The following is a 22,967-nucleotide window of genomic DNA, read 5'->3' on the forward strand; positions in this document are numbered from 1 at the left end:
GAGTGGCTGAGGTGTCCTAAAATGTGGCGAGATGTCACATCTTATGATGATATGAGAATAGTGTGAGAAGAAACATATTATCAACAGAACAGAAAATATCAAACATTTATATGTGATACAAAATATGTGATACAAATTAAATTTGAACTAAAAGAGGGGAAGGATGAAATAAATTACAGCTGTATGTGTGGGAATAGAGTGACTGAGGTGCCCTAAAATGTGGCGAGATGTCACATTTTATGATGATATGAGAATAGTGTGATCTTGTTGTGAGAAGAAACATATTAACAGAACAGAAAATATTAAGCATTCATATGTGATACAAAATATGTGATACAAATTAAATTTGAACAAAAGAGGGAAGGATAAATCAATCAAATAAAATGTGGCGGAATGTCATGCTTTATGATAATATGAGTATAGTGTGACCATGATATGAAAAGAAATTCGCATTACCAGAACAGAAATTAAACATTGTGATAAAAATTAATGTGATCAAAAGAGGGAAAATGGAATAAATTAAATAAATAAATAAAATAGATAAAATAAATAAATTAAATAAATAAATAAAATTAAACTCGGATGTATGTTTTTCTGTTGATAAAAAAGAAGAAATTATTATTTACCCATAAGTATAAATGATAAAACATTTATATGACATGAACAAACCTCAGGTAAAGTGGGGTCTGACAAACCCCACGCTACTCACACCTCAGGTAAAGTGGGGTCTGACTGACCCCACGGTACTCACACCTCAGGTAAAGTGGGGTCAGACGGACTCAAAAGCTCTATAAAGCTTATATAGAGCAAGATTCAGGAATGACCCTATCACCCCATTAAGCTACTCCACTGATCAAGAAGGTATATGGGAGTACATATCTGTATGTAATATATTAGTATATTAAAATTAAAAAACAAAAAAGTATGGGGTCTGTCTGACCCCACTTTACCTGTTAAGGGTTAAGGGATGGTAGAGTGCCTGAGGAATGGAAGAGTACATGTACAGTTCCACCCTACAAGGGGAAATGGGACAAATGTACTTCTGATTACAGCTTGTTGAGTGTAGTTGGGAAGGTATATGGTAGGGTTTTAATTATGAGAATTAGAAGAGGAACAGAGGGAGCTGGTGAGGAGCAGTGTGTTTACGAAGTATAGGGGTTACGTGGATCAGATTTTTGTAGTAAGACAGATATGTGAGAAAGTTTTAGTAAAAGGTGAGGATGTTTTTTGGCCTTTATGGATTTGAAAAAAAGGCTTATGACAGGGTAGACAGGAAAGTACTGTGGGAAATTTTGCAGATATATGGGATTGAGGGAAAACAGTTAAAGGCAGTCAAGTTTTTGAGAGTAGTAGAGCCTCGTGAGAATTGGAAATGGAGAGAGCAAGTAGTTTGAGGTAAAGGTGGGGCTGGAACAGGGATGTGTCATGTATAGATGTTCAATGTGTATATGGATGGGATGGTGCATGAGGTAAATGTGAGAGTAATTGGCAGGAGACTGGAGATGGTTAAAAAATGGAGATAAGTGTGAAGTGAGCCAGTTGCTGTTTGCTGACAACACTGTGCTTGTGGCAGAGTCAGAGGGGTGCTTAAGGGAATTAGTGATTGATTTTGGGAAGTATGTAACAGGAGAAAGTTGAAGGTAAATATGGGTAAAAGTAAGGTAATGAGATATACATGGGGAAAGAATGGCAGATTTTGAAGGAAGTCTTAACCACTTCAGTACGAGTCAAATTCTCGCGCGCAGCATCGGGTGCCATATGTACGATGCATCACACTACTAGCATTATAAAATATGTCACTGCTGTATTACTCGTGATCACACCAGTTCACAGAATCCGGGGGTAACTCATGCACAACTACAATATATATATATATATATATATATATATGTCTAAATAAAAATATTCTTCTAAAAAATGCTGTGGAAGTCGGGGACAGGTGGTATTACGGTGACACTTTGTCCTAAAAATATTCTTGAAAAAGCGCTTGGGTAAGTCGGGGTCAGGTGGTATTCTTCTTCGTGCTGGGGATCCCGTGTTGGGGTTCCGCCCCGAGGCCGAAGGGGAAAACGAGGGATTAGAGCGCAGAAAGCTGCGGCCGTAGGCCGCTGTTTGCGCAGCCAAGCCCCAGGCTTGTATATATATATATGTATGATCAAGACGCCGATGCCGGCATCCTCGTGTACACAATCGCGCCTAATGACGCCTACGTAGCCGCCATCATACCAAAGTAATTAAAGGAGAGAGGATGAAAGGGGATAGTTTTATGTATTTGGTGTCGCATGTGGCAGTAAAAGAAGTGGATAGAGGTAAATTGTAGACTGAGAGAAGCAAATAAATGGCTTCGGTGATTAAAAAGTGTAATGAGAAATAGGCATTTGGAAATGAATGCAAAGAGAAGATTATATGAATGAGTAATTGTGCTGATGCCACTGTATGGGGCAGAGACTTGGAATTTATGAGAGGTAGAGAGGAAAAGTTTAAATGTGTTTAAGATGAAATGCCTGAGAAGTATGGTAGTGGTTACAAGGTTGAATAGGGATTCGGGATGGAAAAGGAGATGGCAGATAGGGTTGATGAAAGAATATTGGGGTGGTTTGAACATACGGAAAAAATGAGTGAAGAATGATTAGTAAAAGAGGTGTGGAAGGCAGAGGTGGATGGAGTGAACTTAAGCGTTGACCAAGGATGAGATGAATGGATGGGGTAAAGGGAGCTCTGTGCAAGAGGGAAATGTCTGTTGAGCAAGGAAGTGAGAAGGCAGGAGATAGGGGTAAGTGGAGAATGGCTGTATATAGATGATACTGTGATGCAAGGAAGGGAGACGGTAGGGGATAGAGGGGGAGTGGTGAGTGGTTGTGTGTGAATGATATTTTGATGCAGCCTGAAGGGATTTCTCCCTCCCTTCTCTATTTTCCACATGAGGGGCTGGAGAAGGGGGGGTCACTGATTAAGTGAAGTGGCCTTGCTGTGGGTGTGCTGTGTCTTGCTGCATTGTGTCTGACCCTGGGCAGTGGGCAGGATGCAGGGATGGCCCTTCATCCACAAGAAGCTAAGATGAGAAGGAGGAAAGGATGGTTGATGGGAGTAAAATGGGTGGGAGTGAGTATGTGTCTTTTGACTTGGCAACCTCCCTTATAAGGGGGCCCATGGTATACAGATATAAATAAATCTGAAACATCAAGAAATAATGTGGACACCTTAGAGCAGATGTTCCTAAAGTAGTGCCTCAATACCCCATGGGGTATCAAAACCAGTTCCCGGGGGTATCGAAAAAGGCATCCTGATTTTTTTTTTTTTTTGGTGTATTAAAAGTTGCATTTCATTCATTTATTTACTCAATATAAAATAAAAGGAGTCCATACAATCTAGCTGTCTGTTTATAGCCATCCTGCTTGCTCTTTTGTACTGAAAATTAATAGCTAAAAGTTGAGAGCAACAGGCTGATATTGGAGAGAGGGCATCAGGTTGAATTGGAGTATCAGAATTGAATAATTTTAGGTATCTTTGCCTTAGAGGGTATGAATTTTGATTTAGGAAATATTATTAAAGAATCAACAGAAAAATTGGGGATTGCAAAAATTGGATAAAGCAAATACTCCAAAGTTATAAATGACCTAATAAAAAAGAAGACTGCAGATTAAAACCAGGGTGGATAAAATAGAGCTGAACTTAATAAGCTTATATATATATATATATAAAATACAGATCAGAAAAAAGAAAGGGAATCATGGACCACATAGAGGAAACTATTTGGAAAGGTAAAAGTATTAACCATGCCGAGCAGAAACTAGCATTAGGGAGACTGCAGATATCTTTGGAATATAGAAACAGAGAAATTATCAAATGTAGAGACAGGCTGGAAAAATTTTGCCAAGAGACTCATCAAATACTATAGTTGCTTAAGTAATTTCACATGTACGTGTTAATATTGCACTGGGTAGTTACAAATGAAGAGGTAACACTGGCTTTAAAAAGTATAGAATGAGGATAAACACCTGAACATGGCATATTAATAGACTTTCTGAAATATGTAGGGAAAGAAGTTCATTGTAGATTAGCTAAATTATATACCCAGTTTATACATGAGAAAAACATTCCTGAATCATGGTGAACATCTTTGAACCCAATCAACTTCCTCACCTCCACTTGGAGGTGCAGACCCAAAGGAGCTTCAGACTGGACCGAAGATAACTTTTTATCAACTTCATATTCCTTCCACCTTCAAACACAAGTACTGACAATCAATGACTGCTCTCTCCCTTCTACTACTTTTAGTTGGTGGTAATAATTCCCACACTAACACAATACAGACATCAGTACTAGGTTTCTTCCCAGAGAGATCTATGAGAAGGTGCAAGGATGATAGTCAACTACTGTGGGTCTGTAGGATTCCAGTCATTAAAACTCAAGGGAACAACTGACTGACTGAATCAAGTAAAATCACATGCCTCTTAAGTTTAAATCTATCTCAGTTAACCTTTTCCATACTTATTAACACTTACCCTTTTATTCTGTCTGTCAGGGACCCCTACAATTGGTGATCCCGCAAGATGGGCATCAGATAAATTTTCAGCTGCACATCTTCAGAACCCATTAATAACCTTACCTCCATCTGAAAGTGCAGCCCTAAAGGATCAACACTAATCTCCAGACCTGACCATATCTCTCTGCATCAATTTTGATTTCTTTTCACATAAGGCAAGCTGACAACTGGTGGTTGCTCTCCTTGAACTACTATAAGTTGATGATGTAGAGAGTCCCACACTACTGTAGTACAACACAAACAACAACCCAAAGTATCTTCCTAGAGAGAGCTATGGGAGGGCTTGAGGACCATTGCCAGCTGTGGGGTTGCATAATTGTGGTCAATGGAAATAGAAGCAACAGTTATCATCATTATTGCTCCCACCAGGCTATTTTATTCAGAATATCATGGCGACTTTGAAGCAGTAAGTTAATTACAGTACAATCATGACAATTTTCATCCTGAGGTGAAAAAATACCAGGATTATTTTTCATTATTCTATTACTTTCACAGCATATTTTGGTTTCAAATGTACATTTGCTTGAGGCACATGTAGCATAACTTAAATTTATTTTCATATCTACAGAAATACATAAATTCCTATGTGAAAATAAAAATGTGCTCATACATGTATTTTTTTTCTAAATATTCCAATTACATACGCATTGGCACTTCAAAATGGATTATTTGATCAAGAATTATGGCAACAATTAAGATTACTACTGAAACATTTTGTGGTAGTTCTTTATTGCATACAATCCAGATACAGCATAAAGCTGTCCCTAAAAATAATTATCATGTCATCATTCATTAACAAAATGCATATTTCATATTATGTGGGCATCTCATAATTCATATTTAGTATTTAGGCTAAGTTGAAAATTATGATGCTTTATTATTCACCTTTCATGTTCTTATGATAATGAATATTTATTTACATAGCATGACAGGAAAAGGCATCAGCTGGACTTATGGTAATAGTAGCTACAGCTGCTCAAAAGCTGGAAGTGTCAAAGCAAAGTTAATGTATACACAAAATATATATATTTCTTTTGGAAGAGTAGGAGCTACTATGAAGTTTAATATAAACTATGGTAACCATTTTTGGATCAGATTTTTCCAAATACAGTACTTGACTCATATATAGTAACTTTTCCATACCCTGGAACCTATTCACAACACAACATATATCACAACACTGCTGGAACGTTGAACATGTTTTGGCAAGGTTATGTATCCATGTGGCTTTGAAACAATGAGACAGTGTCTGATTCAGCTCCACCAGATTTACATGTTTTACCAGTGTGCTATGTGTATTTGTTTTGAGGTTACTTTAGGTGTTAGGTTAATAAAAAATCAACTGGAATCACACATGTAAAACAGCTACAAACCCAATTAAAAAAGAATATCTTAGTATATAAATTATCTTTATACAAGATTCAAATTGATATTTGAAACATCAAACTAATGAGTAGATACAGCTCAGGATCATATGCAATTACAATTCCATTTCAATTCTTTAACCCATGCTAAAGTACATCCACATTAACTGGTTCCCACTTCAACAAAGAAGATGCAGGAAGCCCACAGATATATGTAGTCATGACTATGTTCCTTTCTCCCCATTTTCATTAAGTTAGATTTTCCTCCATTGCAATAGTCTCCCTTACCAATGTTTGCAATTCCCCTCCCCCATCCTTTTCCTTTATTCAGCTTGGTCCCATTAGGCTCAACCATATGCTTAACCTGAAGAAAGAGAGGAACTAGGACTACTGGTATTCATCCCTAGCCTATGATGTCCATACTCCCTTCATCCCCCTCTTCGTTGTTCACTCCTCCCTGATGATGAGTGAACCAACTGTAGATATAGGAGGGAAAGCAGAGCTTCCTACCCTGCAGTTTTGCATGTGGAGAAGACTACTTTACTACAACAATCATGCAATCATTAAACTTATACACCCCTAAATGCAATGAAAAATACTGTATTCTTAGAATATATGTGTATTACAAAAAACAGTTAAAATGAATCATTTGTTGAGTTATCTATCCCTGATGAAGTTATAGGATGAAATCTGAATTTGAAGACTGTATATGCAGACACCAAAACTATTTACAGTTTGCCTGGAAGAAATTTTCAAAAGGTAAGTTGGGAAGAGAAAGGTTTGAAAATTAATGGTGAATATTTTAATCCCCTAAGATTTGCAGATGATATTCTTGTTTCAGATAGAGCAGAAGACTTGCAGGATATGCTGAGCAATCTGAACAAAGATAGTCTTAAAGTAGGTTTAAAGATGAATGAGAATAAAACCAAAGTAGTGTTCAACATGAAATTTCAAAGTAGAAAGATTAAAATCAATGGTGTCTTGAATATCTTGAAGAGTATAATTATTCAGGCTAGATGATAAAAGTGACGAAAGACCTTGATAATGAAATAAAAAGGTGCAAAGGTGCATTACACTTGGTTGGAAAATGTTTGGTAAGAATAAGATCATCCATCTCATCCTACCTCTATGTTTGAAACACAAGTTTACAATCAATGTACAATGCCAGCAATAATCTATGGATGCGAGACTAAGAAACTGATGAAGGCAATGGAAACAAAGCTAAGGAGTGCACAGAGGAGAATAGTGAGATCAGTGGTGGGAATAATGTTGAAAGACAGGAAAAGAGCAACTTGGGTGAGAGAGCAGACTGGAGCAAAAGATATTGTGGAGGCAGCAGTAAAAAAGAGAAAGTGGAATTGGACAGGCAAGTTAGCATGAGAGATTGATGGAGCAAATGTGTTATTGAGTTGATGCCAATAGATGGGAAATGTTTAAAAAGCCCTGACAAAAGGTAGAGGGATGAGAGAGACAAGTTTGCTTGAGTGGAGTGGCAGAAGCTGGCATAATTGTGCAAGTCATGGAATGGTATGAGAGAGGCCTTTGATCAGCAGTGGATTCAAGATGGCTGCTTAATTGATTAATATGCAGATATACATATATCTAATATACAATGAATTCACAAGTTCCACACAACTCAAATTGTGTGATTCATTAGTTTCATAATAAACCCTGTATTCCCTAATTCATGACATCTGTACTAGTTACTCACAACATGCTTAGATCTTTCTCCTCTTTTGCCATTGTAATTGACTCACTTCCCAATGAATAACTGAATGATGATCTTTCTGAAATAGTACCCATTTCCAATACTTTGCCTTTTCTGGCACTGAAATTCAATTTCCATTCCAGGCATACAGGATACATAATGTATTTTTGGGCATATGAGTGCGTAATCATATAAAATGAACCCCAATTTTGGCAGGCCTATTCTAGAAAAAATAGCAAACCACAGGCCCTTAGCACCATCAGACTGTAGAAAAAAGTGAGTCTATACTGTAATAAGAACTGAAATTCTACTCTATTTGTGAGAATTACAATGTTATTATAATGAACTGACTATCAAAATCTGTAAAAAGAACAGTGTTCATATATTGCCCTCACCAGATTTTCTTATGGTAATTGACTTTGTACAATATGAACATGAAAAATATATAAAAATAATAAATAAAACTATATGAATTTATAAACAAAATAATGGCACTGGATGCTGAAACAAATGTACTCTGTCAGTTGACCACTAGCCTCTCTCTAATATAAATAACAATACACAGCTGAACATGTACTTAGTGATAGATGCATTATCTTTGTGGTACACACGTGCAGTGATCCCGTCTAACAACGTGACTTACTCCCTCACCTCTCCCATCCTCAGCACTACAAAATCATATATCAACACTTCCTTGTGTATTCAAACTAAGGTAATTTAAACTTTTGTTATGCTTTCTTTAGTACAGGAGGGACAGAGGAAATCATGTTGCTGAGTAGATCCACTGCTTAAGTGTACAAGGATGACATACCCATTGCTAGACACATGTACAACACACCTGCTGTAAATACATGTATTTTTATCATTTACTGGTAAAATAGGAGTTAAAATTATATCTGTGTCTGTAATTTACAACATTTAATTGCTAGTGTCTGAAGAAGGGATCTACTGTAATTGTGGACTGGCTAGTGCGGTTGTATAATGTGTACTTAAGGGAAGGTAGAGTGCTTTACATGGGAAAAGGGGACAAATGTGAGTGCAGTAGTTTCAGAGGGATCAGTTTGTTGAGTATAGTTGGGAAGGCTTATGAGAGTGTTTTAATTGAGAGGATTAGGAGAGGAAGAGGGAGTGGTGAGGAAGTGTGGGTTTAGGGAAGGTGGGGGTTGTGTGGATCAGATTTTTGTGGTAAGGCAGATATGAGACAGCTTCAGCAAAAAATAAGGAATTTTTTTTTAAGTCTTTATGGATTTGGAAAAAAGGATTATGACAGGGTAAACTGGAAGGCACTGTGGGAGGTTTTGCATAAATTCACTAGAATCAGTACAGAGAAGAATGACCAAAATGATACATGGACTCGGAAATTTGCCTTACGAAGAGAGGCTTAGGCACCTAAACTTACACTCTCTGGAAAGACGCAGAGTGCGGGGTGATCTAATAGAAGTGTTCAAGTGGATCAAAGGCTATAACATGGGTGATGCAAACAAGGTCATCATAATAAAACAACAGGGCAGGACTCGCAGTAATGGGTATAAACTGGACAAATTTAGATTTAAGAAGGAAATAGGCAAGCTTTGGTTTACTAATAGGGTGGTCGATGAATGGAATAAACTTAGTAACCATGTAGTAAGCGCTGAAACTATCAGTTGTTTTAAAAAAATGATTAGACAACTTTATGGATGGGGATGACAGGTGGTGATGGATATGGAGCTGCCTAGTGTAGGCCTTATGGTCTCTTGCAGTCTCCTTTATTCTTATGTTCGGATATATGGGAATGGGGGAAGCTGTTCAGGGCAATCAAAAGTTTTTATGAGAGTAGTAGAGGCTGTATGTGAATTGGAAATGGAGTGGTTTGAGATAAAGGTGGAACTGCAACAGGGATGTGTCATGTTGCCATAGCTGTTCAATGTGTACATGGATGGGGGTGGTGTGGGAGGCAAATGTGAGGGTAATGGAAAAAAGTGGAAGGTGAGTCAGTTGTTGTTTGATAATGACACTGCACTTGTGGCAAGGTCAGAGGGGGATTAAGGGAGTTAGGGATGGAGTTTGGGAAGGTATACAATAGGAGAAAGTTGAAGGTAAATGTGGATAAAAGTAAGGTGATGAGGTGTGCAAGGGGAGAGGATGTCAAAGAGTTGGAAGTATCAAAGAAGAAAGGTTGGAGGAAGTGGATATCTTTAGGTATTTGGGGTCACATATGGCAGGAAAGGGAGGAGTCAAGGTGGAGGTAAATTGTAGATTGAGAAAAGCAAGTAAATGCTTTGGGGTATTAAAAAGTGTCATGAGAAATAGGCTCCTGGGAATGGATATAGAGATCATATGAAGGGGTGATTGTGCTGACAGCACTATATGGGGCAGAGACCTGGAATTTAAGAGAGGCAAAGAAAATTTTAAATGTTTGAGATGAAATGTCTTAGAAGTATGGTATGGGTTACAAGCTGGATAGAATGAGAAACATGGAGGTAAGGAGAGTGGGGGTGGAAAAGGCAATGGCAGATAGGGTGGATGAAAGAATAATGGAACAGTCTGGGCACATGGAATGAGAGAAGAAAGATTAGTAAAAGAGGTGCAGAAGGTAGAAGTGGATGGAGTGAACTTGTGGGGACAACCAATAATAAGATAGATGGATTGAGTGAAAGGGATGTTGAGCAAGAGGGGAATGTCTGTTAAGCAAGGAAGGGAGAAGGCATGAGAAAGGGTTAATTGGGGAGTGGCTGTATATAGATGATCTTGAGATACAAGGGAGGGGCAGGGGATGGGGGATAGAGAGTGGTTATGTGTGAATGATATTTTGACATGGCCTGAAGGGATTTCTCCACATCTCTTTTTCTGCATGATGGGACAGAGGGGGGGGGGGGCTTGTCTACTAAGTGAAGTGGCCTTGCTGTGGATCTGTTCTGTCTTACATCTAGGTATATCATATAGTATGCTTGTATTCAGGACACCCTTCAGTTCTGAGACAGTACAAACATAATAGGCCTTGCCACAGAATCAAATTGCCCTACATGCAACCACCACAAAGAAGACATTTAGCAACTCAACTCAGTCTATGCTGCCTCACACTAACATTCCCTGGCCAACAATACAATATTTCTTCCCTGAGTGATGTATGAGCCCACACAATGGCTGCTGCCAGTTACCTGGGATCTGTGTGTTTCTTCCAAGAGACATCTGGGGCACCAGATTGATTGCTATCTCAGTCTCCTTGCCAGCTCCAGACCTCCAAGAGGAGAGGGAAACAAATGGATGATGGAAGGGAGTGGAATAGGTGGGGGTGGGTGCATGCCTCAGGTGGCTACCTCCTTTATATGGGGGAAATAAGTCCTTCATAGATAGATAGGCTTGTGCTATGTTTAGAGCTACAGCAACTGCTGCTGTAAGGAGAGAGAGAGAGAGAAATCAGGAAAAGATCATACTCTATTTGATAGCATTAAAAAACAGGAAATGTATTCTGGGTCTTACATGCAAATTTGAGGTATCTGGTAAACATAAGTACTTGCACCTAACCTGATTTGGTTTTACTTCATAAATTCCCTTGTTCATACCAACAACACAATATACACTCTATAAAAGATTTGTGGGAAAATCTCATCCAGCTGTAGCATTCCTCAGAGAGATTGGACTGCTCAGCCAGACAATCAAGGGAATGACAACAATTTTTTTTTTGTGAGGTACCTTATCAAATGCTTTATCATAAATCCAAGTAAACAGAGTCCACTCACCTATTCCTCTCCTGCACTACACTTATTACTCACGAATACAAACTCAACAAATTTCAAACACAAATACTACATGTGTACTTCAGTTGGGTAACTACAATTAGCTAAATACATGATTTTCTTTTTCTAAAACTGAATTAGTTTTCCACAAGGGGTTTTCTTTTTCTAAATACTTTGTCCCTCTGTCTTTAACAATTTTTTCACACATTTTGGCTACAAGGAGTCAGCAATTCAAACCCTGCCACTGGCAGAGTTGAACCAAAGGAGGGGTTCATTAAATTACATGCTACAAAGTCCTCCCAATAGGGTGAGTTTATGACATTAAACCATATCATTACAAAGAAATAATTGAAAATGTAAAGAAGCAATCTTTCCTCACCTTGAGTTCATGTAAGGTTCCAGCTTGGGCTATATATATATTCTCAGCTCATATGTACAAGAGGCAAGGATGGCAGCAGATTGGAATTAAATTCAAAGGTTGTGAGGCAGTAGTAAGTGCTTAGGTTTAGTATTTTGGGTCATATGCAGCAGGGAATGGAGGTGTGAAGACAGAGGTGTATTATGTGATAAAGGAAGCAAGTAAATGTCTTAAGGAAGTGAAAAGTGTCATGAGAAATAAATAATTAGATTAATGCAAAGAGAAGACATATGAAGGGTGAGAAAATGAAGCCTTCTGCTTAAGTATGGCTGCACTTCAAAGTGCCCTAATCCTGAAGGGATCAGAGGAAATGGAGGAAAGAGTTAAACTATTGTATACTTTTGGAATATGAAAGCGCTACACTAATGTCCTATGAGTCCATGCAACAGCTGCACTGGTTTTGGGTGCAGTCTACCAACCAGTTGCATTTCACACAAGAATGGTACATTCAAGTATGGTGATCATGGTGGGGTGGCTGATATTCATTATGAACACATTCAATCTTTACTGGGTGGTTATGTACAGATGTTCTTTTTGTCCAAATACATACATACATATACCAAAGGCTTTTTCCCCCTTACAAGGGAGGTAACCAATTGTCCAAATGCATACTGTAATAATATTTAATGTTGCCTTCAGTTTCACAGACTGTTGAATCACAGCTCCACATCAGCAAGTAACAGTCCTTGGGCCATCCCACAGATCTCTCTAGGAAAACAGATTGACTTGTCTGTATTGAATTAGGGTAAGGCCATTTCTATGACAGCAGTTTTATAGTAGTCTGAGGGAAGCAGTCACTTGCTAGCTCTCCCTATAAGAAAAAGTGGAGGAAATACATTTGAAATTGAAAAATATCTTGGGCTCTGTCCAGAGACTGTGTTCCAGCCCTTCAGGAGGTGAGGGTGTTAACCACTTCAATACGACTCAAATTCTCGGGTGCAGTATCAGCTGCCAAATGTATGATTCATCACACTACTTGCATTATAAAACATAAAGTCACTGCTGTATTACTCATTCTCTTTTACTCCGAGTAATAATAAACACAGAAAATGTGATCAAACCAGTTCACAGAATCCAGGGGTAACTCATGTACATGCAAAATAATATATATAATTAAGATGCCGATGCTGGCCCAAAATCTATCTGTCAACTTCAACTGTACTTCCTCCACATTTCTAGATATGGAGAGCTGAGAACTTTCAAATACTCTCCTTCTTCCACTTGCAACTGGTGACACAGCAACAGTTCCACAGTAATACAACACAAACAACAGTCTAATGTTTCTTCCCTTGGGAGGGTCCAAGAGCTAATGCCAGCCACTGTGAGGCTGTGGAATTAAAATGCTTGAAGTGTAAAGTAAACAAAGACTATTATGTTTATGGAAGAGGTAGAGTACAAATACATTGGTTAATTTCATGGTATTTCATTCATGAATATCATTCTTTACTAAAAACTGAGTATTTCAACAGATATCACATTCCTTACCTTCTGTTTTGTACATTTTGTATTACACTACTAATATGAAAGAAAGAAAAAAAGGAAGAAATACAGAAAAGAAAGAAAATCTTCACTGAGTGATTTATGGGATGAACATGTACCCATAAGGGCTGTGGATCTCTTGTAAAAGAGAAAAGGGTGAACAGACTGATGGATGAAAAGTATCAAAATGATTCATAACCACTTCCTTCATCCATGTCAAGTACGGTAATAACATCACCAACACTTCTGGTATGTCCAGTGTGGGTTTGGCCATCCTTCATACTGCCTCTGCTTGAGTGATTTGTCTTATTTAAACTCTGATTATTATCATTTGTTTTCTCAATAACAGTACGATTCTTTTTGAAAGCTTTAAGTGAATTATTTTGAGACATTCTTAAATCAGATGGACTGTGTTTGGTATTTAGTTTTGTTACAAAACTAGTTTCTTCCATCCTATTATTTACAGACCTATTAGTGTTAAATAGGCTATTTTTACTACTAGCTGGGGACTGAGTGAACCTGTGACTTGCTCTTCTAAGTTGTGGTGATGAAACTTGCACAGACTTCTCAACTGTTTCAACATTCCTGGGAAAAATAGGTTCCAAGTATGTTTGAATGCCAACACTCACCATCTTAGTTTGGGTAGCTACTTCAGCACAAGCTAAATTTCTTCTTGTAATACCTGATTTAGAAAGGGCTAATGCTAAACCATCTTCCTGAGCTCTGCCAGACCTGACATAAGTCCCATCTTGCCGCTTTAGGTCTGTGCTCTTTAATACATTGTTCAAAACTGTGTGAGCAATGGAATCCTCTTCAATATAACCTCCATTACCAACACCTGCTTCATCTTCTGATTCCATATTTTGACCTGGGAGAGTAACATTCAAGTTTGAGTTCTTCGAAGGTGGACCAGCTGGACCTGCCCTTTCTGAGCGTGTTGGTTCATCTGAGCTGAGATTTAGTCGTTTCATCATGTTTGTAAAGAGAGTATCTTGGTTATTTACTGTGATGGCTGGTAGAATCTGAAAAGAGATTTTGAATATTTGTTGAGGAAACTGGCAATTAATATTTGGGGTGAAATTCAACATACAAAATAATAAGAATATCTCTGCACTGCAATCAGAATACCACTGCACTGTATGAAGATATATTAATAGATATTTCTAGTCTGTGATACTCATGGCGACAATTATCAATAATTTTCCCCCCTTTAATGTCCTTTTATTTAATTATTTTGTAATACTAACCAGAACAGCCTCTCATTCCTACTTTATAATCTGATTAATACATGCAAACATACATATGTGCAACTAGGGAAATACATACAAACATATATATATCAACAGTCCTTTTTCTCTTGGGGCTGAGTCAAGGTACCCATCCTTCAACCATCCCACACCCATCAGAAAACCTATATGTACTCAGAGTGTTTGCCATATGTCTGTACTTGAAAAAGCTGTAACAAGCGAAACGTCGTACCAATCAAGGTTTCGATCTCACACAGTGTTGATTCTCACACTATTTGATGTCCCATTTGGCTGCAGGTCTTCTGCAAAAGACCAGGGGCAATGGATTGATTGACTTATCTTAGTTCCATGTGGATGAAGGGTCATCCCTGTCCTCAACACAATGCAGCAAGATCCAGTCCCTCTGCAGCAGGCCCTAACAGCCAAAGCTGGTTTACCCCCACCACTTTATACATGGTGACCCTACCACCCCTTCCACTTGAGAAATTACAGAGCAGTCAAGAAGTCCCTTCAGGCAGCATCAATTTCTCATCCATTCACAATCACTCTCCCTTGCACCCTAGGCCTTCTTCATTCCATCTATCCACCCTAATCTCAGTCTTACCCAAGTAAACACTTGGCATACAACTATAAACTTTTTCTCCCCATACATAAGAGGTGGTTGAATCAAAGCATACACCCATCCAAAAATCCATTTGTTGTCCCTCCTCATAGATGAAGGGTTGTCCCAGTATCTCTGTCCCCCAGGCCCGTGCAGAGGGGGGTTGTTGGGGGTGCCCGAGTACCTGCCCCTTTGCCCTGTGCCCCAAAAGTGCCCTTCACAAAAATATATAAAAATGAATGAAAAATGATTTCTCACAGACTTTTTCCATTTTCTTACCATTCAGAAATTATAATGTGGAAAATGGTGTTGGACCCTACTGGATAGTTGCCAAATACGAATAATACAAAAGAGTGAAGTGCCCAATTTCCTGCCCAAAGCACCTACCCCTTTCAATGTCTGTGCACATTACTGCTGTCCCCTATCACACTGCTTGGGTCAGAGGCAATGGATCATGACATAAAAGCAGGAACTGGTTTACTCTCGCTGCTTCATTACACAATGATCCCTAACTTTATTTACTTAGGAAATATACAAAGCAAAAAAGAAATTCCTTTTGAGCACATTAGTTCAATCAAAACCACTCTCTAGCTACATCTATCCTTTGTCCTCTCATCCTTGCTCAACTGATATTCCTCTGGGTTCCATCTGCCTTCTTGGTTTTCCCCCCACATCTCCATCCACTTATGCTTTCCACCCTTTATTTGGTCATTTTTCCTCACCCATTCTTTCCATATCCCCAAACCAACACTGCATTCTTTGATCAACTGTCAGCTAGGTCTCTTTCCACTTCAGTTCTGTCTCACCTCCAATTCCTCATTTTATCCATCTTTGTTTTGGTTTTTCCTTTCTGTTACTTGCGGCGAAGGTCGAGGGGATGGTGGTTCGAATCCTGCCATCAGCAAAGTTGAACCAAGGGCATGGTTAATTAAATTCCATGCTACAAAGCCCTCTGTGAGGGGCACTGTCCTAGCCTTCCGATAGGGGGAGTTTGTGACGTTCAACCATATCACTAAGGACATTGTACTAAGTACTATTCCAAATAGTACTAAGTACTTCTGACCCAGGGCAGTGGGCGAGATGCAGGGATGACCCCTCATCCAGGAGGAGCCAAGATAAGAGTGAGGGAGTGGGTGAATGGGAGTTTAGTACGTGGGGATGAATTGGGTGGAAGTGGATTTTATGTCTTTGTTTTTTGGCTACCTCCCTTGCAAGGGGGAAAAAGCCTTTGGTATATGTATGTACTAAGGACATAATGATTAATACTAGCAGAATTTATATATACCTACCATGGAACCCATGTTACTGTCATCAGATGTATTTGAACCTCTTCTGTCATATGGGGTGATTCTCCTTGCTCTTTTCATACTAAACCAATCCCTTCTCTTGCGTCTTCCAAACCGTGCTGCTGTTTGCAAAGCTGCTAATCTTTCAGCATCAGATAGATGGAATGACATTTGTGAGTCCAAGGAATGTCTTCTGGAACCTCCTCGATTGCAGCCCGACTCAAAAGAAAACCTGAAATATTTATGAAACATTCACTTTTTATTTTACCTGTAACACCAATTACACACCCAAGCAATGACAGTCGGATGTCATCTACCCACCAGAAGGAGGGAAGCAGTAACTGGTTGTCAGCTCTACATGTGAAAAAGTGCAAGAAATACAGTTGAAATTGACAGAGTGAGACCTTGAGCCCAATCGAAGACCAAGTGTCAGCTCCATAAGGATGCAACTCTTGACAAAAGTGAGGGGGTCCATAGGTTTTGAAAATGGGCAGGTCTGCTGTCAGTCTTTCAGGACCACCACAAACAAGTAACCATCACTGATCCCTTGTGGAGCATCTACACTCTATCTATATACCAATAGGCCTCTTCCACTTTATAAAGGAGGTAGCCAGTCAAGACATGCACCTACCCCCAACTCATCCTAATCCCGCCTGTCACCCATTTCCCTTTAATCTTAGTTCCTTGTGGGTGAAAAGTCATCCCTGTCCCTTGCCTACTACCTGGGTCAGAAGCCCTGCAACGTGACAACACATCATCTACACTCAGAAACAAAAATCCTCCCTCATAAAACAACACATGAAAATAACTGGCACACAATTTTATACAAGAACCCTGAAACCCACTCCAGAATTACTCTTAACCCCTTCCATATGGGGCCGCACACGTAGGCGTCATGGGGAGCGAGTGTATTCGCGAGGCTGCCATATCGGCGTCTTGATTATATTTATTGTAGTCGCCCCTCCATAATGACATTCTTTCTAATTCTTTTGTAATCGCATTTTCTATGGTTATCAAAATTCACGGGTGAAGAGAGAACGATCGATATAAGCGGTGACTATATTTTATGATGCGAGTATTATTACGACACGTCGTACGGCTGGCATTGGTTGCTGCCACCGAGATCTAAGTCCATGACGCCTACGTGTGCGGCACCGTATGGAAGGGGTTAAGATAGCATGCAAACAAGCCCTCAAACTACTAGTTTGCAATCCAAAAGGAAATACTGATAAGTTCTAGTTATCAAAAAACTTTTCACAAAATTTATGCATGCACAACAAAGAATTTTAGTGCTTGACAAAGTAAATGTCTCACCTCCTACTAATGCTATAGTCAGAGTCGACTGAATTTCTCCGTAAGCCCAAGGCAGCTGATCCAACAAGTGCTCCTCTTCGAGTCATTAAGTGTGGAATTGCAGCTGCCCATGCTGATGATAAATCACCTGATGTCCCACTGTTCATGTCAAAATTTAATCCTGAGGATGAAGTTAATAGTTAATATTGAAAATTTACACTGCAAGGGGAATGTGCTGAAGGACAGGGGGAGTGCTTGTATAGTTCTACTTTACAAAGGGAAAGGGATCAAATATGACTAGTATCTTTAGAGGGATCAATATGTTAAGTATAGTTGGAAATACATATGGAGGGTGTTAATTAAGAGGATTAGGAGGGAAACAAAGGGAGTAATTGAAGAAGAGTGTGTGGTTTTAGGAAAGGTAGAGGATGTATAGATTAAATTTTTAGCAGATATACTGTACAAGTTTTGGACAATAGGTATTTTTTTTTTTTGTGGATCTAGAGATGGTTGACAGGAAGGTATGGTTTGAGGTGTTGCAGATGTATGGGACAAGGGAAAAGCTATCAAGGGCAGTCAATAGCTCTTATGTGAGTAGTAGTGCTTGTGTTTGGGTTGGAAATAGTGAAAGTGTGGGGTTTGAGGTAATGGCAAAATTGCACCAGGATTGTGTAATATCACCATGGTTATTCAACATGTCCATGGATGGGGTGGTACTGTACAGGAGGTAAATGTGAGGGTGTTAGGCAGGGGAATGGGAACTGAGAGTGGAGGGAAGTGAAAGGTGAGCCAGTTGTTGTTTATAGATAGCAATGCACTTGTGGCTGGATCAAAGGAGGTTATAAGGCAGTTAGTGACAGAATTTGGGAGGGTGCATGTGGGGAGAAAATAGGAAGTAAATGTATGTGAAAGTAAGGTGAAGAGATGCACAAAGGGTGTGGGTGGTAATAAGTTGGAGGTAAGTCTTAAAGAGAGCTGGAGGAAACAGACAGTTTTAAGTATTCAGGGGCAAATGTGTAGCAGGGAATGGAAGTGTATGGGTTGAGGTAAACTGTACAGTGATGGAAGCAAGTAAATGTCTTGGGGGAATAAGAAATAAGTATCAAGGATAGACACAAAGACAACACTAAATGGCACAGTACTGGGCAGAAAGAGGAAAATTTAAAAATATTTGAGATGAAGTGTTTGAGAAATATGGTGGTATTTATAAGAATGGATAGTAAGGAATGAGGAGGTGTGGAAGAGAGCAGGTGTGGAAGAAGAGCTGGCAGGAAGGGTTAATCAAAGAATATTGGGATGGTTTGGGCTTATGGAAAGAACAAGTGAAGAAAGACTAGTAAAAAGAGTGTGGAGGGTACATGTGAACGTGAGTGAAAGACTGAGAATGAGATGGGTGGAGGGGTTAATGGGTCTTTAGTGGTGGTGGTGGTGGTGATGATGATGATGATGTGGTTTAACACAAGAAAATCCCCCCTATCAGGAGACTAGGACAGTGCCCCTTACAGAGAATTTTGTAACATGGAATTTAACAAACCATACCCTTAGTTCAATTTTGCAGGTGGCAGGGTTCAAACTGCCATCCCCTCAACGTTCACCACAAGTTATAATGCCCTAACCTGCTCGGCTGGCGAGCTTCGAGAAAGAGTAGGAGATGGGACCCAATGAGCATTGCTCTTTAGTAAATGGAGAATGTTGAGCAGGAAAGGGAGAGGACAAGGATTAAGTGTGTGGAGAATGGTTATGAATATATGATAAACTGACACATCCCAAAGGGACTTCTTGTCTTCTTTTAAATCTTACTTCCTTCAGCAATATGGCAAAAAGTCATCAACCACTTGTCTTTCAATAATCTATAGTAGTCTAGAGGCTGTAGTGTCTTCTGATAAAGATTTTGAGTTTCTTACCCAGTGGGTCATCATGCAATGAGTGAAGGCTTATGGACAGCCGTCCAACAGTGTTTAGATCATTGCGCTTGGCATAAGCATGTGCAATAACCCTATGTTTGGCCAAACGGACAGGTTCATCACTTGAAATTCCAGCCACTCTGTCAGATATGATAAAATAAATAAAATCTCTTCATATTATTCCTCTATTACAATTGAATGAAGCATCTACTTAATTAATGCTTTGGAATTATTCTTAGATCATTTTGTATTTCACACTAAAAGGCATGTCAGCATCTATTTACCTCCTAATAAACCTTTTCCAGGCATCCACGGAATTTGGTGTCCAGCACCATGATGACATTATGATGCCAACACCAAAGAAGGCTAAAAAATGTAGTTTGTAAAGGTTGAGGCTGGGCCTAGTACTCAGACTACAGCTTGTCCTTCCATCACCAGCCCGTCCATCATGAACAGTGATATTGGATACACACCTGTAAATGACATGATAGATACATACATACATATACACCTACAAATGAATTAGCTATGTTATCTAATTCCAATTTCCCCCTTCCAACCAGCCAATACCCAAGAAACAAATTGTCTAGTCACCCCTTTCATTATCATCACATGTCACTTTCAGCCCTTTCTATTTAAACCATGTGAAGACTGTACTTCATCACTTTCTGAGACTGTTATTGAACCCTCCTGCCCTATTATGCATACACAGAATACTGAATGCAACATAAAAACAAGCATATCAGTATTTTACTCAAACATCTAGAATAGATTCTCAGTCCTCCACAATACATCCTCAAAGACAAGTACAAGGAGCTTGGCAGTATAGGATATGATGTCAGTATGGGGGAGAGTAACTAATGGAGTTCCACCATGGGTGGGTACTAGCAGCTAACATGTTCTTTATCTCTCTAAATGACACAGTAGTAGGTACAAGCTATACTATCATGTTTGCAGATGATGCAAAGATTATGAGAACAGTGAGAAATCAGAAATATATACATGAACTTACATAATATATGATCTCAGAGCTGCATCCCAGTGATGTTGATTGTTGTAGTTGTAAATGTGGCAGTATACAGTGACAGCCGTAAAAGTAACAAGTGCTATGGTAAAAATGCCCATTCTCACTATAGTTTCAACAATCTTGCTATTGGCCTTCTCTCCTATGATATTTGAGCATTCCATCTTGAACTTCACCAAAGTGATTAGGCCTAAAATACAAAACTTATTTTCTAATTCTGTTTTTACACAAATAAACAAATATTTCAACGTAGAATACTTGCCTCACTAAGAATGAACATAGTAACATTAGAAAAGTATGCCATCATTAGTGTACAAATCTTGAAAAAGAATCAAGTAAAACTACATGACATCTCAAATACTGCAAAAGATTACTTTGAATTAAGAAGTAGCCTGATGTGCAAATAATGAGAACCACTGGCACAATGAGAAATCCAACTCTGATATGCACTCCTGTTGAAAGAAAGCAAATGCCAGCCATGGAATCTGCCCGCACTTCCGCCAAAGCCATCAAGGTGATGGTCAAGACCAAGGGTAGTGACCATGCAATCAAATGGAAATATGCAGCTCGCCTTTCAAGCTCTTCATGACTCTCTCCTGCAGCTGCAAAACATAAGTATGGCTTTAAACAGGAACAAATATATTATTTTTGAAAGTAAGCTTTGTAATACAAATTTTAGTTATACTAAATGAAGATGAGGAGTCGGAAATATTAAGATAATGCACAAATAATCTTATTTAACATCACAAACTCCCCCCTATCAGGAGGTTAGGATGGTGACCATTACAGAGGACTTATAAATGCATAAAATAAATTAAATTAAAAGGAAAAAGAAAGAATACCAGGAGAAGCCAATAGAAATATGGGAAGTAATGAAGGATAAATGAGAAACAGAAGAGGAAATGATAAGGAGTGCAAAGATGATATGAAGGATAAGTTGGATGGAAGAGAACAGGATAGGTGGCAAGTGAATGGTGGAATAAAGAGGTACAAACAATGGTGAAAGAAAAAACAAGTTTATGAAGATTGGTTGCAAAGTAGAACTAGAGAAATATATGAGAGATACAAAAAGAGGAGAGGAGAAGCAAATTTTAAGATGAGGCAGGATAAAAGGAGAGCAGATGTAGTGTAGGAATTTGACAGATAGTTTTGAAAAGAATAAGATGTTTCAGGAGGAAGTGAAATGAAAGATGAATGTCTGTGTGTAATTCACCATGGTCTTAGGTCATGTGTTGGACTTATTATCAACAACTATTACTCTCCCAAATAAGAACCCAGAGCTCATATATTTACCTAGTTGTATTATACAGGAAGGGAGCTATGCTCGTGGTGACCTGTCTTTCTATCTCTCAGCATCAATTTTTTTCTTAAAATCTTGTATAGTGTTTGCACACACTGTTTCATTGTCTAATTTATTCCATCTATCTACCACTCTGTGTGGGAAGCTGTTCCTTTTTAAATTTCTTCTATAACTATCTTTTTTTAGTTTCTTTTCATGTCCTCTCGTTTTACCGTTGTCCCATATTAACAAGTCATCCCTATCTAAAACTTCCATTCCTTTCATTCTTCTGTAGATAGTCAGCAGGTCACCTTTCTCTTCTCTGTTCCAAAGTTGGTAGTTCTAATTTGGACAGTCTTTGCTCATACGTTAGTTCGGAAAGAGCTATGGCCTGAGCTGTGTGTATGTGTGTGTTTACCTAATTGTAATGTACTGGAAAGAAGTAATGCTTGTTGGGTCTCCTCCTCTACTCTCCAATTTATCATACCTAGTCTCAAATTCATGTACAGTTTGAACTTAGTCTATATCTTTGGTACCTCCCTTATACAGGAGAAGCCGCCCTTGGAATATAGATAGATTTGATTTCATGTATTGTTCCATCTTAGGCTATATCACCTAAGCTATTTCAAGTATTTATGTATCTATATAGAAAACTATATTTCTTCACATCCTTTAGACAAGTAGTCTTCCATAATTTGTTCTTATGGCCTCAAGCCTTCCTCTCCTTAATCAAGAGATCTCTTCTATCAATGTAATCTATCCCCATTAGTGACCTAAATACACCTACATCTCTTAATCCAACACTCATCAACTGCCACTTGTGCAGCTGTTTGGACCCAGGACAAAACACCACTAATTCCCAAAGTGGGTTTATGTCCTGGAACTAAATGTCTGCACAAGTGGCAGTTCATGAGTGTTGGAATAAGAGACCAAGGTGTACTGTAATGATATCACTTCTTTCTCTTTGCTTTGATCTTTCAAATCTGGCAGATCCACTGTCTTTAGTCTTTCGTCATATGGTTTATCTGCTAGGCAAGGGACCAATTTGGTTGCTGCCTTTTGTATTCTAATCTTAGTTACATCTTCACATGTCCATATGTGC

General features: G+C 38.8%; 1 protein-coding gene across 2 annotated transcripts in view; it reads right to left on the reverse strand.

The window, feature by feature from the left end:
- Nucleotides 1-5,007: 5,007 nt before the first annotated feature.
- Nucleotides 5,008-22,967, reverse strand: part of smo (smoothened, frizzled class receptor) — a 29,412-nt gene continuing 11,452 nt past the window's right edge. For both annotated transcript variants that reach the window (XM_076200013.1, XM_076200012.1), the window contains exons 9-15: nucleotides 20,961-21,188; nucleotides 20,575-20,776; nucleotides 19,847-20,035; nucleotides 19,563-19,702; nucleotides 17,680-17,839; nucleotides 16,369-16,597; nucleotides 5,008-14,253 (exon numbers count right to left, since the gene is read on the reverse strand). In XM_076200013.1, coding sequence (XP_076056128.1) covers nucleotides 13,414-14,253; nucleotides 16,369-16,597; nucleotides 17,680-17,839; nucleotides 19,563-19,702; nucleotides 19,847-20,035; nucleotides 20,575-20,776; nucleotides 20,961-21,188 — 1,988 coding nt within the window. In that variant the 3' untranslated portion in view covers nucleotides 5,008-13,413. The remainder of the gene's footprint in view (nucleotides 14,254-16,368; nucleotides 16,598-17,679; nucleotides 17,840-19,562; nucleotides 19,703-19,846; nucleotides 20,036-20,574; nucleotides 20,777-20,960; nucleotides 21,189-22,967) is intronic.

This window comes from Oratosquilla oratoria, chromosome 16, assembly GCF_046742065.1.
Source record: "Oratosquilla oratoria isolate Oo_2021 chromosome 16, ASM4674206v1, whole genome shotgun sequence".
Lineage (NCBI taxonomy): Eukaryota > Metazoa > Arthropoda > Malacostraca > Stomatopoda > Squillidae > Oratosquilla > Oratosquilla oratoria.